General features: G+C 36.7%; 1 protein-coding gene across 1 annotated transcript in view; it reads right to left on the bottom strand.

The window, feature by feature from the left end:
- Nucleotides 1–1,146: 1,146 nt before the first annotated feature.
- The window catches only part of LOC583243, a gene marked incomplete at its 5' end in the record, with an annotated part of 28,772 nt that continues 13,655 nt past the window's right edge, over nucleotides 1,147–16,263 (bottom strand). The window contains 10 exon segments of the mRNA XM_030989265.1: nucleotides 1,147–1,676; nucleotides 3,140–3,192; nucleotides 4,660–4,711; nucleotides 6,181–6,233; nucleotides 7,699–7,750; nucleotides 9,220–9,270; nucleotides 10,744–10,797; nucleotides 12,808–12,858; nucleotides 14,327–14,377; nucleotides 15,849–15,902. Coding sequence (XP_030845125.1) covers nucleotides 1,599–1,676; nucleotides 3,140–3,192; nucleotides 4,660–4,711; nucleotides 6,181–6,233; nucleotides 7,699–7,750; nucleotides 9,220–9,270; nucleotides 10,744–10,797; nucleotides 12,808–12,858; nucleotides 14,327–14,377; nucleotides 15,849–15,902 — 549 coding nt within the window.

The following is a 16,263-nucleotide window of genomic DNA, read 5'->3' as shown; positions in this document are numbered from 1 at the left end:
TTTTAAAATAAAATATGTATATATTCTTTACTGAAAATTAAAAACTCTCTGGATTGAGACACCCCCTCCCCTCCACCACTATGATCCACTATCGTTACATTTTCTTCCTGTGTTGCTCAATCAAATCAAATCGGTCAAGTGTGTTGGATATATCCCCCATGACAATCTCCCTCTCTCTCTCTCTTTCTCTCTTTCTCCATCCTTCCTTTCCCCTCTCTCTCTCGCTCTCCATCCTTCCTTCCAGCCACTCTCTCTCTCTCTCTCTCTTTCTCCCTCCTTCATTTCCCCTTTCTCTCTCTCTCTCTCTCCATCCTTTCTTCCCCCTCTCTCTTCATCCTTCCTTCCAGCCCCCTCTCTCTCTCTTTCTCCCTCCTTCATTTCCCCCTCTCTCTCTCTCTCTCTCCATCCTTCCTTCCCCTCTCTCTTTCTCTCTTTCTCCCTCCTTCATTTCCCCTCTCTCTCTCTCTCCATCCTTCCTTCCCCTCTCTCTTTCTCCACCCTTCCTTTCCCCCCTCTCTCTCTCTCCCTCTCTTTCTTCCCATCTCCCCCTTCTCTCGTTTGATCTCAACTTATTCTCTTCTCTGTCATTATCTCTCTGACTGTCTCACCCTTAAGACTGTCGAGTCCACCCGTATATTAAGTTGGTTTCACTTGAAGCAGACAATTGAGAGGAGCAGGTAATAGAAAGTTTAAGCAAAACATGATTAAAAATAAGAAAGTTGTTAATTTTTGAAGTTCGAATTTGCAACTCTGTGACGTATCTTGCGAGGTTCACCTCTATTTGGCTCTGTACAGAAAATTTCATTTACTGTTATATTGTTAGTTATTGATGGCGGAGTAGATTTGCCTGTGGGTTGCCATCATTATATATCGGGTGCATGTATGATTGACAATTTTCTTTCGAGAAAAGAGAAAGCTCTGAATTATTTTTGGACAGAGCAAAGGGGAAGCTAGGGACCTCGCAAGATACGTCACAGTGTTGCCAATTCATAACTTTTTTTTCCTCAATCGGATAATGCCCAAACTGTCACTAACCTGTTCCTCCCATTTTCCTGCTTCTATTAAACCAACTTTATATCAAGGTGGGTTTCCCCTTTAAGACTGAAATGTGATTTTCAATGAATAACTGCATTTTAAACAATGTGCTTATTTTATTGCCCATGAAGTTTATTTTACCCATAATCAATTAATAGAATTTAAAAACTTCTTAGTATTGCTACATGCACCTAAAGAAGAAGAAGAAGAAGCATGACAAAAACAACAAGATAGTTCAGGGAACGTATAATTTCGGCGCATAGTCTGACATATTCCCTTCTCTCCCGGCCTCTATACCTGGAAGTTTCCATAGCGGGGAAATGCTCTGTTGTCATTTAAGAAATAATTAAGAAATGTTTTTTTTTTTTTAAACTTTATAGCAATTCAACATGCACCTAAAGAAGAAGAAGAAGAGGAAGAATGCCAAAAACAACAAGAGAGTTAAATGTATGCTATAATAATTTTAAACAGGGAACGTAGAATTTCGGCGCATATTCTGACATATTCCCTTCTGTCCCATCTTTCCACGGAAGTTTCCCTAGCGGGGGATGCTCTGTTGTCATTTAATTGTCCTCGAGTTGAGCCAGGATCTCAGCCACGAGCTCGAGCTCTTTCTTCTCTTGATAGGCTTCTTCTTCTTCCTGTTGGTAAAAAAAGTTATAGTGCTCTTAAAGGTGACAATCAGGAACTCGAGTGTAAGAGAATTTAAAGGGAAAAGCTCGGGCGTTTATACAGTGCGTCCCAGAAAAAACGAAACCGAGAAGTATTGAGGTTTTATCATAAATTATTCACAATTATTATAAATAAATGACACATATTTGTAAAGCTTAGAGCCTCCTCTTTCATTTGATGAAACTCATATGATGCATATTTCACACATGAGTGATTTAAAGCAATTTGAAGGAAGGAAACCAAAAAGACATTTGGCGGGCGGTATCTGAATTTCGTAGGGAAATCCACATTTCTAGAAAGTTCAGTTTCTGCCCTTTCATATGACACCTCAATCAGGAAAAATGAGCAAGGAATAACAAAGTTCTGTTTGCTTAAAGTGATGCTTGCATTACCATAATTTGATTAAACAAATTCGTTTTCACTGGCTGCCTGTTGTAGCAACAAACGGAATTGACAAAAGACTTAAATCCGTTTCGTTGACAATCAGCCGTATACGAAAGACTTTATGTATCATTTATTAGTTATAATTGTGATTCAGTTATGATAAAACATCGATAATCATCGGTTTCCTTTTTTCTGGGATGCACTGTATAACACCCCGTTTTCCCTCCTCCTCCAATTTTACGTATTATTTGATGTGTCTTTTTAGGACATGCCAACGGAATGAGAATATGAACTATTTTGGGCTGCTAAGACAATTTTTTCAGTTATTTATAAATACAAAATACCTCATTGAGCCCCCTTTCTCTATCTAAAATCAGAAAAGAAATAACTATAACGTCACGATGCGCATAGTTCAGTGCATATCAAAATGCGCAATTGAAATGTTCCAAAGCCTAATTATCAGATCGATTCAAGCATTTGATCATTCTTTCAATTTCTGCTTGGTATGGGACCTATTATAGATGTTTTCTTTCAAAAGCCTTATCATTTCGTTTTCAAGTATGTACGTTTTTTTTTTCTTCAAATGTGTTTTATTAGGCTACGTTTTACAAATGTTAATTCCATTGTAAACGGGCTCATTCCAACACTGTCCCAAATACTTGCATTGCTCCCTCCCAGGGGTGATAGTGAGCACTATTTTTTTTTAAATTCCCCTCAAACACGCCCCCCTTGAGTAAAAAAAAGAAGAAGAAGAGGATTCCGGGGGAGGCATCTAACAACATTCCTTCCCCCCCCCTTTTTTGTGGTAAGAAAATTGGGGGAAATAGGGGGAAATAAGGAAAAATAGAAAAAATAAGGGGAAAATAAGGAAAATAAGGAAAAAAGCGAGAAAAAAATGGGAAAAAACGGGGGGAAAAATCGAGAAAAAATGAAATAAAATCGGGTAATTATCAGGCCTTTCCCCAATAATGGTTACACTCTTCGACAATTTACCCCCCCCCTCCTGTGTGCCTTTCCTTAACATACATTAATAATGAGAGATGCCCACCTTGAGATTCTGCAAAAAATCTTCGTCCTTCTCGGCATAGGCTTCTTCTTCCTGTTGGTAAAAAAAGTTATAGTGCTCTTAAAGGTGACAATCAGGAACTCGAGTGTAAGAGAATTTAAAGGGAAAAGCTCGGGCGTTTATACAGTGCGTCCCAGAAAAAACGAAACCGAGAAGTATTGAGGTTTTATCATAAATTATTCACAATTATTATAAATAAATGACACATATTTGTAAAGCTTAGAGCCTCCTCTTTCATTTGATGAAACTCATATGATGCATATTTCACGCATGAGTGATTTAAAGCAATTTGAAGGAAGGAAACCAAAAAGACATTTGGCGGGCGGTATCTGAATTTCGTAGGGAAATCCACATTTCTAGAAAGTTCAGTTTCTGCCCTTTCATATGACACCTCAATCAGGAAAAATGAGCAAGGAATAACAAAGTTCTGTTTGCTTAAAGTGATGCTTGCATTACCATAATTTGATTAAACAAATTCGTTTTCACTGGCTGCCTGCTGTAGCAACAAACGGAATTGACAAAAGACTTAAATCCGTTTCGTTGACAATCAGCCGTATACGAAAGACTTTATGTATCATTTATTAGTTATAATTGTGATTCAGTTATGATAAAACATCGATAATCATCGGTTTCCTTTTTTCTGGGATGCACTGTATAACACCCCGTTTTCCCTCCTCCTCCAATTTTACGTATTATTTGATGTGTCTTTTTAGGACATGCCAACGGAATGAGAATATGAACTATTTTGGGCTGCTAAGCCGACAATTTTTTCAGTTATTTATAAATACAAAATACCTCATTGAGCCCCCTTTCTCTATCTAAAATCAGAAAAGAAATAACTATAACGTCACGATGCGCATAGTTCAGTGCATATCAAAATGCGCAATTGAAATGTTCCAAAGCCTAATTATCAGATCGATTCAAGCATTTGATCATTCTTTCAATTTCTGCTTGGTATGGGACCTATTATAGATGTTTTCTTTCAAAAGCCTTATCATTTCGTTTTCAAGTATGTACGTTTTTTTTTTTTCAAATGTGTTTTATTAGGCTACGTTTTACAAATGTTAATTCCATTGTAAACGGGCTCATTCCAACACTGTCCCAAATACTTGCATTGCTCCCTCCCAGGGGTGATAGTGAGCACTATTTTTTTTTTAAATTCCCCTCAACCACGCCCCCCTTGAGTAAAAAAAAAAAGAAGAAGAGGATTCCGGGGGAGGCATCTAACAAAATTCCTCCCCCCCCCCTTTTTTTGTGGTAAGAAAATTGGGGGAAATAGGGGGAAATAAGGAAAAATAGAAAAATAAGGGGAAAATCTGGAAAATAAGGAAAAAAGCGAGAAAAAAATGGGAAAAAACGGGGGGAAAAAATCGAGAAAAAATGAATTAAAATCGGGTAATTATCAGGCCTTTCCTCAATAATGGTTACACTCTTCGACAATTTACCCCCCCCCCCCTCCTGTGTGCCTTTCCTTAACATACATTAATAATGAGAGATGCCCACCTTGAGATTCTGCAAAAAATCTTCGTCCTTCTCGGCATAGGCTTCTTCTTCCTGTTGGTAAAAAAAGTTATAGTGCTCTTAAAGGTGACAATCAGGAACTCGAGTGTAAGAGAATTTAAAGGGAAAAGCTCGGGCGTTTATACAGTGCGTCCCAGAAAAAACGAAACCGAGAAGTATTGAGGTTTTATCATAAATTATTCACAATTATTATAAATAAATGACACATATTTGTAAAGCTTAGAGCCTCCTCTTTCATTTGATGAAACTCATATGATGCATATTTCACACATGAGTGATTTAAAGCAATTTGAAGGAAGGAAACCAAAAAGACATTTGGCGGGCGGTATCTGAATTTCGTAGGGAAATCCACATTTCTAGAAAGTTCAGTTTCTGCCCTTTCCTATGACACCTCAATCAGGAAAAATGAGCAAGGAATAACAAAGTTCTGTTTGCTTAAAGTGATGCTTGCATTACCATAATTTGATTAAACAAATTCGTTTTCACTGGCTGCCTGCTGTAGCAACAAACGGAATTGACAAAAGACTTAAATCCGTTTCGTTGACAATCAGCCGTATACGAAAGACTTTATGTATCATTTATTAGTTATAATTGTGATTCAGTTATGATAAAACATCGATAATCATCGGTTTCCTTTTTTCTGGGATGCACTGTATAACACCCCGTTTTCCCTCCTCCTCCAATTTTACGTATTATTTGATGTGTCTTTTTAGGACATGCCAACGGAATGAGAATATGAACTATTTTGGGCTGCTAAGACAATTTTTTCAGTTATTTATAAATACAAAATACCTCATTGAGCCCCCTTTCTCTATCTAAAATCAGAAAAGAAATAACTATAACGTCACGATGCGCATAGTTCAGTGCATATCAAAATGCGCAATTGAAATGTTCCAAAGCCTAATTATCAGATCGATTCAAGCATTTGATCATTCTTTCAATTTCTGCTTGGTATGGGACCTATTATAGATGTTTTCTTTCAAAAGCCTTATCATTTCGTTTTCAAGTATGTACGTTTTTTTTTTCTTCAAATGTGTTTTATTAGGCTACGTTTTACAAATGTTAATTCCATTGTAAACGGGCTCATTCCAACACTGTCCCAAATACTTGCATTGCTCCCTCCCAGGGGTGATAGTGAGCACTATTTTTTTTTTAAATTCCCCTCAAACACGCCCCCCTTGAGTAAAAAAAAGAAGAAGAAGAGGATTCCGGGGGAGGCATCTAACAACATTCCTTCCCCCCCCCCCTTTTTTTGTGGTAAGAAAATTGGGGGAAATAGGGGGAAATAAGGAAAAATAGAAAAAATAAGGGGAAAATAAGGAAAATAAGGAAAAAAGCGAGAAAAAAATGGGAAAAAACGGGGGGAAAAATCGAGAAAAAATGAAATAAAATCGGGTAATTATCAGGCCTTTCCCCAATAATGGTTACACTCTTCGACAATTTACCCCTCCCCCCTCCTGTGTGCCTTTCCTTAACATACATTAATAATGAGAGATGCCCACCTTGAGATTCTGCAAAAAATCTTCGTCCTTCTCGGCATAGGCTTCTTCTTCCTGTTGGTAAAAAAAGTTATAGTGCTCTTAAAGGTGACAATCAGGAACTCGAGTGTAAGAGAATTTAAAGGGAAAAGCTCGGGCGTTTATACAGTGCGTCCCAGAAAAAACGAAACCGAGAAGTATTGAGGTTTTATCATAAATTATTCACAATTATTATAAATAAATGACACATATTTGTAAAGCTTAGAGCCTCCTCTTTCATTTGATGAAACTCATATGATGCATATTTCACGCATGAGTGATTTAGAGCAATTTGAAGGAAGGAAACCAAAAAGACATTTGGCGGGCGGTATCTGAATTTCGTAGGGAAATCCACATTTCTAGAAAGTTCAGTTTCTGCCCTTTCATATGACACCTCAATCAGGAAAAATGAGCAAGGAATAACAAAGTTCTGTTTGCTTAAAGTGATGCTTGCATTACCATAATTTGATTAAACAAATTCGTTTTCACTGGCTGCCTGCTGTAGCAACAAACGGAATTGACAAAAGACTTAAATCCGTTTCGTTGACAATCAGCCGTATACGAAAGACTTTATGTATCATTTATTAGTTATAATTGTGATTCAGTTATGATAAAACATCGATAATCATCGGTTTCCTTTTTTCTGGGATGCACTGTATAACACCCCGTTTTCCCTCCTCCTCCAATTTTACGTATTATTTGATGTGTCTTTTTAGGACATGCCAACGGAATGAGAATATGAACTATTTTGGGCTGCTAAGCCGACAATTTTTTCAGTTATTTATAAATACAAAATACCTCATTGAGCCCCCTTTCTCTATCTAAAATCAGAAAAGAAATAACTATAACGTCACGATGCGCATAGTTCAGTGCATATCAAAATGCGCAATTGAAATGTTCCAAAGCCTAATTATCAGATCGATTCAAGCATTTGATCATTCTTTCAATTTCTGCTTGGTATGGGACCTATTATAGATGTTTTCTTTCAAAAGCCTTATCATTTCGTTTTCAAGTATGTACGTTTTTTTTTTTTCAAATGTGTTTTATTAGGCTACGTTTTACAAATGTTAATTCCATTGTAAACGGGCTCATTCCAACACTGTCCCAAATACTTGCATTGCTCCCTCCCAGGGGTGATAGTGAGCACTATTTTTTTTTTTAATTCCCCTCAACCACGCCCCCCTTGAGTAAAAAAAAAAAGAAGAAGAGGATTCTGGGGGAGGCATCTAACAAAATTCCTCCCCCCCCCCTTTTTTTGTGGTAAGAAAATTGGGGGAAATAGGGGGAAATAAGGAAAAATAGAAAAATAAGGGGAAAATCTGGAAAATAAGGAAAAAAGCGAGAAAAAAATGGGAAAAAACGGGGGGAAAAAATCGAGAAAAAATGAATTAAAATCGGGTAATTATCAGGCCTTTCCTCAATAATGGTTACACTCTTCGACAATTTACCCCCCCCCCTCCTGTGTGCCTTTCCTTAACATACATTAATAATGAGAGATGCCCACCTTGAGATTCTGCAAAAAATCTTCGTCCTTCTCGGCATAGGCTTCTTCTTCCTGTTGGTAAAAAAAGTTATAGTGCTCTTAAAGGTGACAATCAGGAACTCGAGTGTAAGAGAATTTAAAGGGAAAAGCTCGGGCGTTTATACAGTGCGTCCCAGAAAAAACGAAACCGAGAAGTATTGAGGTTTTATCATAAATTATTCACAATTATTATAAATAAATGACACATATTTGTAAAGCTTAGAGCCTCCTCTTTCATTTGATGAAACTCATATGATGCATATTTCACGCATGAGTGATTTAAAGCAATTTGAAGGAAGGAAACCAAAAAGACATTTGGCGGGCGGTATCTGAATTTCGTAGGGAAATCCACATTTCTAGAAAGTTCAGTTTCTGCCCTTTCATATGACACCTCAATCAGGAAAAATGAGCAAGGAATAACAAAGTTCTGTTTGCTTAAAGTGATGCTTGCATTACCATAATTTGATTAAACAAATTCGTTTTCACTGGCTGCCTGCTGTAGCAACAAACGGAATTGACAAAAGACTTAAATCCGTTTCGTTGACAATCAGCCGTATACGAAAGACTTTATGTATCATTTATTAGTTATAATTGTGATTCAGTTATGATAAAACATCGATAATCATCGGTTTCCTTTTTTCTGGGATGCACTGTATAACACCCGGTTTTCCCTCCTCCTCCAATTTTACGTATTATTTGATGTGTCTTTTTAGGACATGCCAACGGAATGAGAATATGAACTATTTTGGGCTGCTAAGCCGACAATTTTTTCAGTTATTTATAAATACAAAATACCTCATTGAGCCCCCTTTCTCTATCTAAAATCAGAAAAGAAATAACTATAACGTCACGATGCGCATAGTTCAGTGCATATCAAAATGCGCAATTGAAATGTTCCAAAGCCTAATTATCAGATCGATTCAAGCATTTGATCATTCTTTCAATTTCTGCTTGGTATGGGACCTATTATAGATGTTTTCTTTCAAAAGCCTTATCATTTCGTTTTCAAGTATGTACGTTTTTTTTTTTTCAAATGTGTTTTATTAGGCTACGTTTTACAAATGTTAATTCCATTGTAAACGGGCTCATTCCAACACTGTCCCAAATACTTGCATTGCTCCCTCCCAGGGGTGATAGTGAGCACTATTTTTTTTTTAAATTCCCCTCAACCACGCCCCCCTTGAGTAAAAAAAAAAAGAAGAAGAGGATTCTGGGGGAGGCATCTAACAAAATTCCTCCCCCCCCCCCTTTTTTTGTGGTAAGAAAATTGGGGGAAATAGGGGGAAATAAGGAAAAATAGAAAAATAAGGGGAAAATCTGGAAAATAAGGAAAAAAGCGAGAAAAAAATGGGAAAAAACGGGGGGAAAAAATCGAGAAAAAATGAATTAAAATCGGGTAATTATCAGGCCTTTCCTCAATAATGGTTACACTCTTCGACAATTTACCCCCCCCCCTCCTGTGTGCCTTTCCTTAACATACATTAATAATGAGAGATGCCCACCTTGAGATTCTGCAAAAAATCTTCGTCCTTCTCGGCATAGGCTTCTTCTTCCTGTTGGTAAAAAAAGTTATAGTGCTCTTAAAGGTGACAATCAGGAACTCGAGTGTAAGAGAATTTAAAGGGAAAAGCTCGGGCGTTTATACAGTGCGTCCCAGAAAAAACGAAACCGAGAAGTATTGAGGTTTTATCATAAATTATTCACAATTATTATAAATAAATGACACATATTTGTAAAGCTTAGAGCCTCCTCTTTCATTTGATGAAACTCATATGATGCATATTTCACACATGAGTGATTTAAAGCAATTTGAAGGAAGGAAACCAAAAAGACATTTGGCGGGCGGTATCTGAATTTCGTAGGGAAATCCACATTTCTAGAAAGTTCAGTTTCTGCCCTTTCATATGACACCTCAATCAGGAAAAATGAGCAAGGAATAACAAAGTTCTGTTTGCTTAAAGTGATGCTTGCATTACCATAATTTGATTAAACAAATTCGTTTTCACTGGCTGCCTGCTGTAGCAACAAACGGAATTGACAAAAGACTTAAATCCGTTTCGTTGACAATCAGCCGTATACGAAAGACTTTATGTATCATTTATTAGTTATAATTGTGATTCAGTTATGATAAAACATCGATAATCATCGGTTTCCTTTTTTCTGGGATGCACTGTATAACACCCCGTTTTCCCTCCTCCTCCAATTTTACGTATTATTTGATGTGTCTTTTTAGGACATGCCAACGGAATGAGAATATGAACTATTTTGGGCTGCTAAGCCGACAATTTTTTCAGTTATTTATAAATACAAAATACCTCATTGAGCCCCCTTTCTCTATCTAAAATCAGAAAAGAAATAACTATAACGTCACGATGCGCATAGTTCAGTGCATATCAAAATGCGCGATTGAAATGTTCCAAAGCCTAATTATCAGATCGATTCAAGCATTTGATCATTCTTTCAATTTCTGCTTGGTATGGGACCTATTATAGATGTTTTCTTTCAAAAGCCTTATCATTTCGTTTTCAAGTATGTACGTTTTTTTTTTTTCAAATGTGTTTTATTAGGCTACGTTTTACAAATGTTAATTCCATTGTAAACGGGCTCATTCCAACACTGTCCCAAATACTTGCATTGCTCCCTCCCAGGGGTGATAGTGAGCACTATTTTTTTTTTAAATTCCCCTCAACCACGCCCCCCTTGAGTAAAAAAAAAAGAAGAAGAGGATTCCGGGGGAGGCATCTAACAAAATTCCTCCCCCCCCCCTTTTTTTGTGGTAAGAAAATTGGGGGAAATAGGGGGAAATAAGGAAAAATAGAAAAAATAAGGGGAAAATCTGGAAAATAAGGAAAAAAGCGAGAAAAAAATGGGAAAAAAGGGGGGAAAAATCGAGAAAAAATGAAATAAAATCGGGTAATTATCAGGCCTTTCCTCAATAATGGTTACACCCTTCGACAATTTACCCCCCCCCCCCCCTCCTCCTGTGTGCCTTTCCTTAACATACATTAATAATGAGAGATGCCCACCTTGAGATACTGCAAAAAATCTTCGTCCTTCTCGGCATAGGCTTCTTCTTCTTCCTGTTGGTAAAAAAAGTTATAGTGCTCTTAAAGGGAAAGTCCAACCCCAAAATAAGTTTGTTTCGATAGAGGCAGAATAATAAGAAAATCAGGTGAGTGAAAGTTTGAGCAAATTCTGAATGAAAATAAGAAAGTTATGAATTATTGAAGTTGTGATCAATCAAATACAAATTGGCAACTCTGTGACTTATTATACGAGCTCTCCTTCATTTGCTTTGTGCATAATATTCCATAAAATCATGTTTTCTTCGTTATTGATGACGGAATATATATTTGTTCCTTGCAGGGGGAGTATAGAAACATATTTGCAATTATTATATTTAGGGTGCATGTATGGTTGAAATTTTTCTTGAGGGAAAATGGAAATTTTAGATTTTTTTAGTACTGAGCAAATGGAAGTTGAGCTCGCATGATACGTCATAGAGTTGCCAATTTGTGTTTGATTGATCACAACTTCAAAAATCCTAACTTCCTTTTTTTAATCGGAATTTGCTCAAACTTTCACTGACTTGTTTCTCTCATTTTTCTACTCCTATTAAAACTAACTTAATTTCAGGGTGGACTTCCCCTTTAAAGGTGACAATCAGGAAATCGAGTGTAAGAGAATTTAAAGGGAAAAGCTCGGGCGTTTATACAGTGCGTCCCAGAAAAAAAGAAATTGAGAAGTATTGAGGTTTTATCATAAATTATTCACAATTATTATAAATAAATGACACATATTTGTAAAGCTTAGAGCCTCCTCTTTCATTTGATGAAACTCATATGATGCATATTTCACGCATGAGTGATTTAAAGCAATTTGAAGGAAGGAAACCAAAAAGACATTTGGCGGGCGGTATCTGAATTTCGTAGGGAAATCCACATTTCTAGAAAGTTCAGTTTCTGCCCTTTCATATGACACCTCAATCAGGAAAAATGAGCAAGGAATAACAAAGTTCTGTTTGCTTAAAGTGATGCTTGCATTACCATAATTTGATTAAACAAATTCGTTTTCACTGGCTGCCTGCTGTAGCAACAAACGGAATTGACAAAAGACTTAAATCCGTTTCGTTGACAATCAGCCGTATACGAAAGACTTTATGTATCATTTATTAGTTATAATTGTGATTCAGTTATGATAAAACATCGATAATCATCGGTTTCCTTTTTTCTGGGATGCACTGTATAACACCCCGTTTTCCCTCCTCCTCCAATTTTACGTATTATTTGATGTGTCTTTTTAGGACATGCCAACGGAATGAGAATATGAACTATTTTGGGCTGCTAAGCCGACAATTTTTTCAGTTATTTATAAATACAAAATACCTCATTGAGCCCCCTTTCTCTATCTAAAATCAGAAAAGAAATAACTATAACGTCACGATGCGCATAGTTCAGTGCATATCAAAATGCGCAATTGAAATGTTCCAAAGCCTAATTATCAGATCGATTCAAGCATTTGATCATTCTTTCAATTTCTGCTTGGTATGGGACCTATTATAGATGTTTTCTTTCAAAAGCCTTATCATTTCGTTTTCAAGTATGTACGTTTTTTTTTTTTCAAATGTGTTTTATTAGGCTACGTTTTACAAATGTTAATTCCATTGTAAACGGGCTCATTCCAACACTGTCCCAAATACTTGCATTGCTCCCTCCCAGGGGTGATAGTGAGCACTATTTTTTTTTTAATTCCCCTCAACCACGCCCCCCTTGAGTAAAAAAAAAAGAAGAAGAGGATTCTGGGGGAGGCATCTAACAAAATTCCTCCCCCCCCCCTTTTTTTGTGGTAAGAAAATTGGGGGAAATAGGGGGAAATAAGGAAAAATAGAAAAATAAGGGGAAAATCTGGAAAATAAGGAAAAAAGCGAGAAAAAAATGGGAAAAAACGGGGGGAAAAAATCGAGAAAAAATGAATTAAAATCGGGTAATTATCAGGCCTTTCCTCAATAATGGTTACACTCTTCGACAATTTACCCCCCCCCCCTCCTGTGTGCCTTTCCTTAACATACATTAATAATGAGAGATGCCCACCTTGAGATTCTGCAAAAAATCTTCGTCCTTCTCGGCATAGGCTTCTTCTTCCTGTTGGTAAAAAAAGTTATAGTGCTCTTAAAGGTGACAATCAGGAACTCGAGTGTAAGAGAATTTAAAGGGAAAAGCTCGGGCGTTTATACAGTGCGTCCCAGAAAAAACGAAACCGAGAAGTATTGAGGTTTTATCATAAATTATTCACAATTATTATAAATAAATGACACATATTTGTAAAGCTTAGAGCCTCCTCTTTCATTTGATGAAACTCATATGATGCATATTTCACGCATGAGTGATTTAAAGCAATTTGAAGGAAGGAAACCAAAAAGACATTTGGCGGGCGGTATCTGAATTTCGTAGGGAAATCCACATTTCTAGAAAGTTCAGTTTCTGCCCTTTCATATGACACCTCAATCAGGAAAAATGAGCAAGGAATAACAAAGTTCTGTTTGCTTAAAGTGATGCTTGCATTACCATAATTTGATTAAACAAATTCGTTTTCACTGGCTGCCTGCTGTAGCAACAAACGGAATTGACAAAAGACTTAAATCCGTTTCGTTGACAATCAGCCGTATACGAAAGACTTTATGTATCATTTATTAGTTATAATTGTGATTCAGTTATGATAAAACATCGATAATCATCGGTTTCCTTTTTTCTGGGATGCACTGTATAACACCCGGTTTTCCCTCCTCCTCCAATTTTACGTATTATTTGATGTGTCTTTTTAGGACATGCCAACGGAATGAGAATATGAACTATTTTGGGCTGCTAAGCCGACAATTTTTTCAGTTATTTATAAATACAAAATACCTCATTGAGCCCCCTTTCTCTATCTAAAATCAGAAAAGAAATAACTATAACGTCACGATGCGCATAGTTCAGTGCATATCAAAATGCGCAATTGAAATGTTTCAAAGCCTAATTATCAGATCGATTCAAGCATTTGATCATTCTTTCAATTTCTGCTTGGTATGGGACCTATTATAGATGTTTTCTTTCAAAAGCCTTATCATTTCGTTTTCAAGTATGTACGTTTTTTTTTTTTCAAATGTGTTTTATTAGGCTACGTTTTACAATGTTAATTCCATTGTAAACGGGCTCATTCCAACACTGTCCCAAATACTTGCATTGCTCCCTCCCAGGGGTGATAGTGAGCACTATTTTTTTTTTAAATTCCCCTCAACCACGCCCCCCTTGAGTAAAAAAAAAAGAAGAAGAGGATTCTGGGGGAGGCATCTAACAAAATTCCTCCCCCCCCCCTTTTTTTGTGGTAAGAAAATTGGGGGAAATAGGGGGAAATAAGGAAAAATAGAAAAATAAGGGGAAAATCTGGAAAATAAGGAAAAAAGCGAGAAAAAAATGGGAAAAAACGGGGGGAAAAAATCGAGAAAAAATGAATTAAAATCGGGTAATTATCAGGCCTTTCCTCAATAATGGTTACACTCTTCGACAATTTACCCCCCCCCCCCTCCTGTGTGCCTTTCCTTAACATACATTAATAATGAGAGATGCCCACCTTGAGATTCTGCAAAAAATCTTCGTCCTTCTCGGCATAGGCTTCTTCTTCCTGTTGGTAAAAAAAGTTATAGTGCTCTTAAAGGTGACAATCAGGAACTCGAGTGTAAGAGAATTTAAAGGGAAAAGCTCGGGCGTTTATACAGTGCGTCCCAGAAAAAACGAAACCGAGAAGTATTGAGGTTTTATCATAAATTATTCACAATTATTATAAATAAATGACACATATTTGTAAAGCTTAGAGCCTCCTCTTTCATTTGATGAAACTCATATGATGCATATTTCACACATGAGTGATTTAAAGCAATTTGAAGGAAGGAAACCAAAAAGACATTTGGCGGGCGGTATCTGAATTTCGTAGGGAAATCCACATTTCTAGAAAGTTCAGTTTCTGCCCTTTCATATGACACCTCAATCAGGAAAAATGAGCAAGGAATAACAAAGTTCTGTTTGCTTAAAGTGATGCTTGCATTACCATAATTTGATTAAACAAATTCGTTTTCACTGGCTGCCTGCTGTAGCAACAAACGGAATTGACAAAAGACTTAAATCCGTTTCGTTGACAATCAGCCGTATACGAAAGACTTTATGTATCATTTATTAGTTATAATTGTGATTCAGTTATGATAAAACATCGATAATCATCGGTTTCCTTTTTTCTGGGATGCACTGTATAACACCCCGTTTTCCCTCCTCCTCCAATTTTACGTATTATTTGATGTGTCTTTTTAGGACATGCCAACGGAATGAGAATATGAACTATTTTGGGCTGCTAAGCCGACAATTTTTTCAGTTATTTATAAATACAAAATACCTCATTGAGCCCCCTTTCTCTATCTAAAATCAGAAAAGAAATAACTATAACGTCACGATGCGCATAGTTCAGTGCATATCAAAATGCGCGATTGAAATGTTCCAAAGCCTAATTATCAGATCGATTCAAGCATTTGATCATTCTTTCAATTTCTGCTTGGTATGGGACCTATTATAGATGTTTTCTTTCAAAAGCCTTATCATTTCGTTTTCAAGTATGTACGTTTTTTTTTTTTCAAATGTGTTTTATTAGGCTACGTTTTACAAATGTTAATTCCATTGTAAACGGGCTCATTCCAACACTGTCCCAAATACTTGCATTGCTCCCTCCCAGGGGTGATAGTGAGCACTATTTTTTTTTAAATTCCCCTCAACCACGCCCCCCTTGAGTAAAAAAAAAAAGAAGAAGAGGATTCCGGGGGAGGCATCTAACAAAATTCCCCCCCCCCCCTTTTTTTGTGGTAAGAAAATTGGGGGGAAATAGGGGGAAATAAGGAAAAATAGAAAAAATAAGGGGAAAATCTGGAAAATAAGGAAAAAAGCGAGAAAAAAATGGGAAAAAAGGGGGGAAAATCGAGAAAAAATGAAATAAAATCGGGTAATTATCAGGCCTTTCCTCAATAATGGTTACACCCTTCGACAATTTACCCCCCCCCCCCCTCCTCCTGTGTGCCTTTCCTTAACATACATTAATAATGAGAGATGCCCACCTTGAGATACTGCAAAAAATCTTCGTCCTTCTCGGCATAGGCTTCTTCTTCTTCCTGTTGGTAAAAAAAGTTATAGTGCTCTTAAAGGGAAAGTCCAACCCCAAAATAAGTTTGTTTCGATAGAGGCAGAATAATAAGAAAATCAGGTGAGTGAAAGTTTGAGCAAATTCTGAATGAAAATAAGAAAGTTATGAATTATTGAAGTTGTGATCAATCAAATACAAATTGGCAACTCTGTGACTTATTATACGAGCTCTCCTTCATTTGCTTTGTGCATAATATTCCATAAAATCATGTTTTCTTCGTTATTGATGACGGAATATATATTTGTTCCTTGCAGGGGGAGTATAGAAACATATTTGCAATTATTATATTTAGGGTGCATGTATGGTTGAAATTTTTCTTGAGGGAAAAT

Source organism: Strongylocentrotus purpuratus, unplaced genomic scaffold, assembly GCF_000002235.5.
Source record: "Strongylocentrotus purpuratus isolate Spur 01 unplaced genomic scaffold, Spur_5.0 spur5_scaffold_18, whole genome shotgun sequence".
Classification (NCBI taxonomy): Eukaryota; Metazoa; Echinodermata; class Echinoidea; order Camarodonta; family Strongylocentrotidae; genus Strongylocentrotus; species Strongylocentrotus purpuratus.
This window is presented reverse-complemented; position numbering and strand designations above follow the sequence as displayed.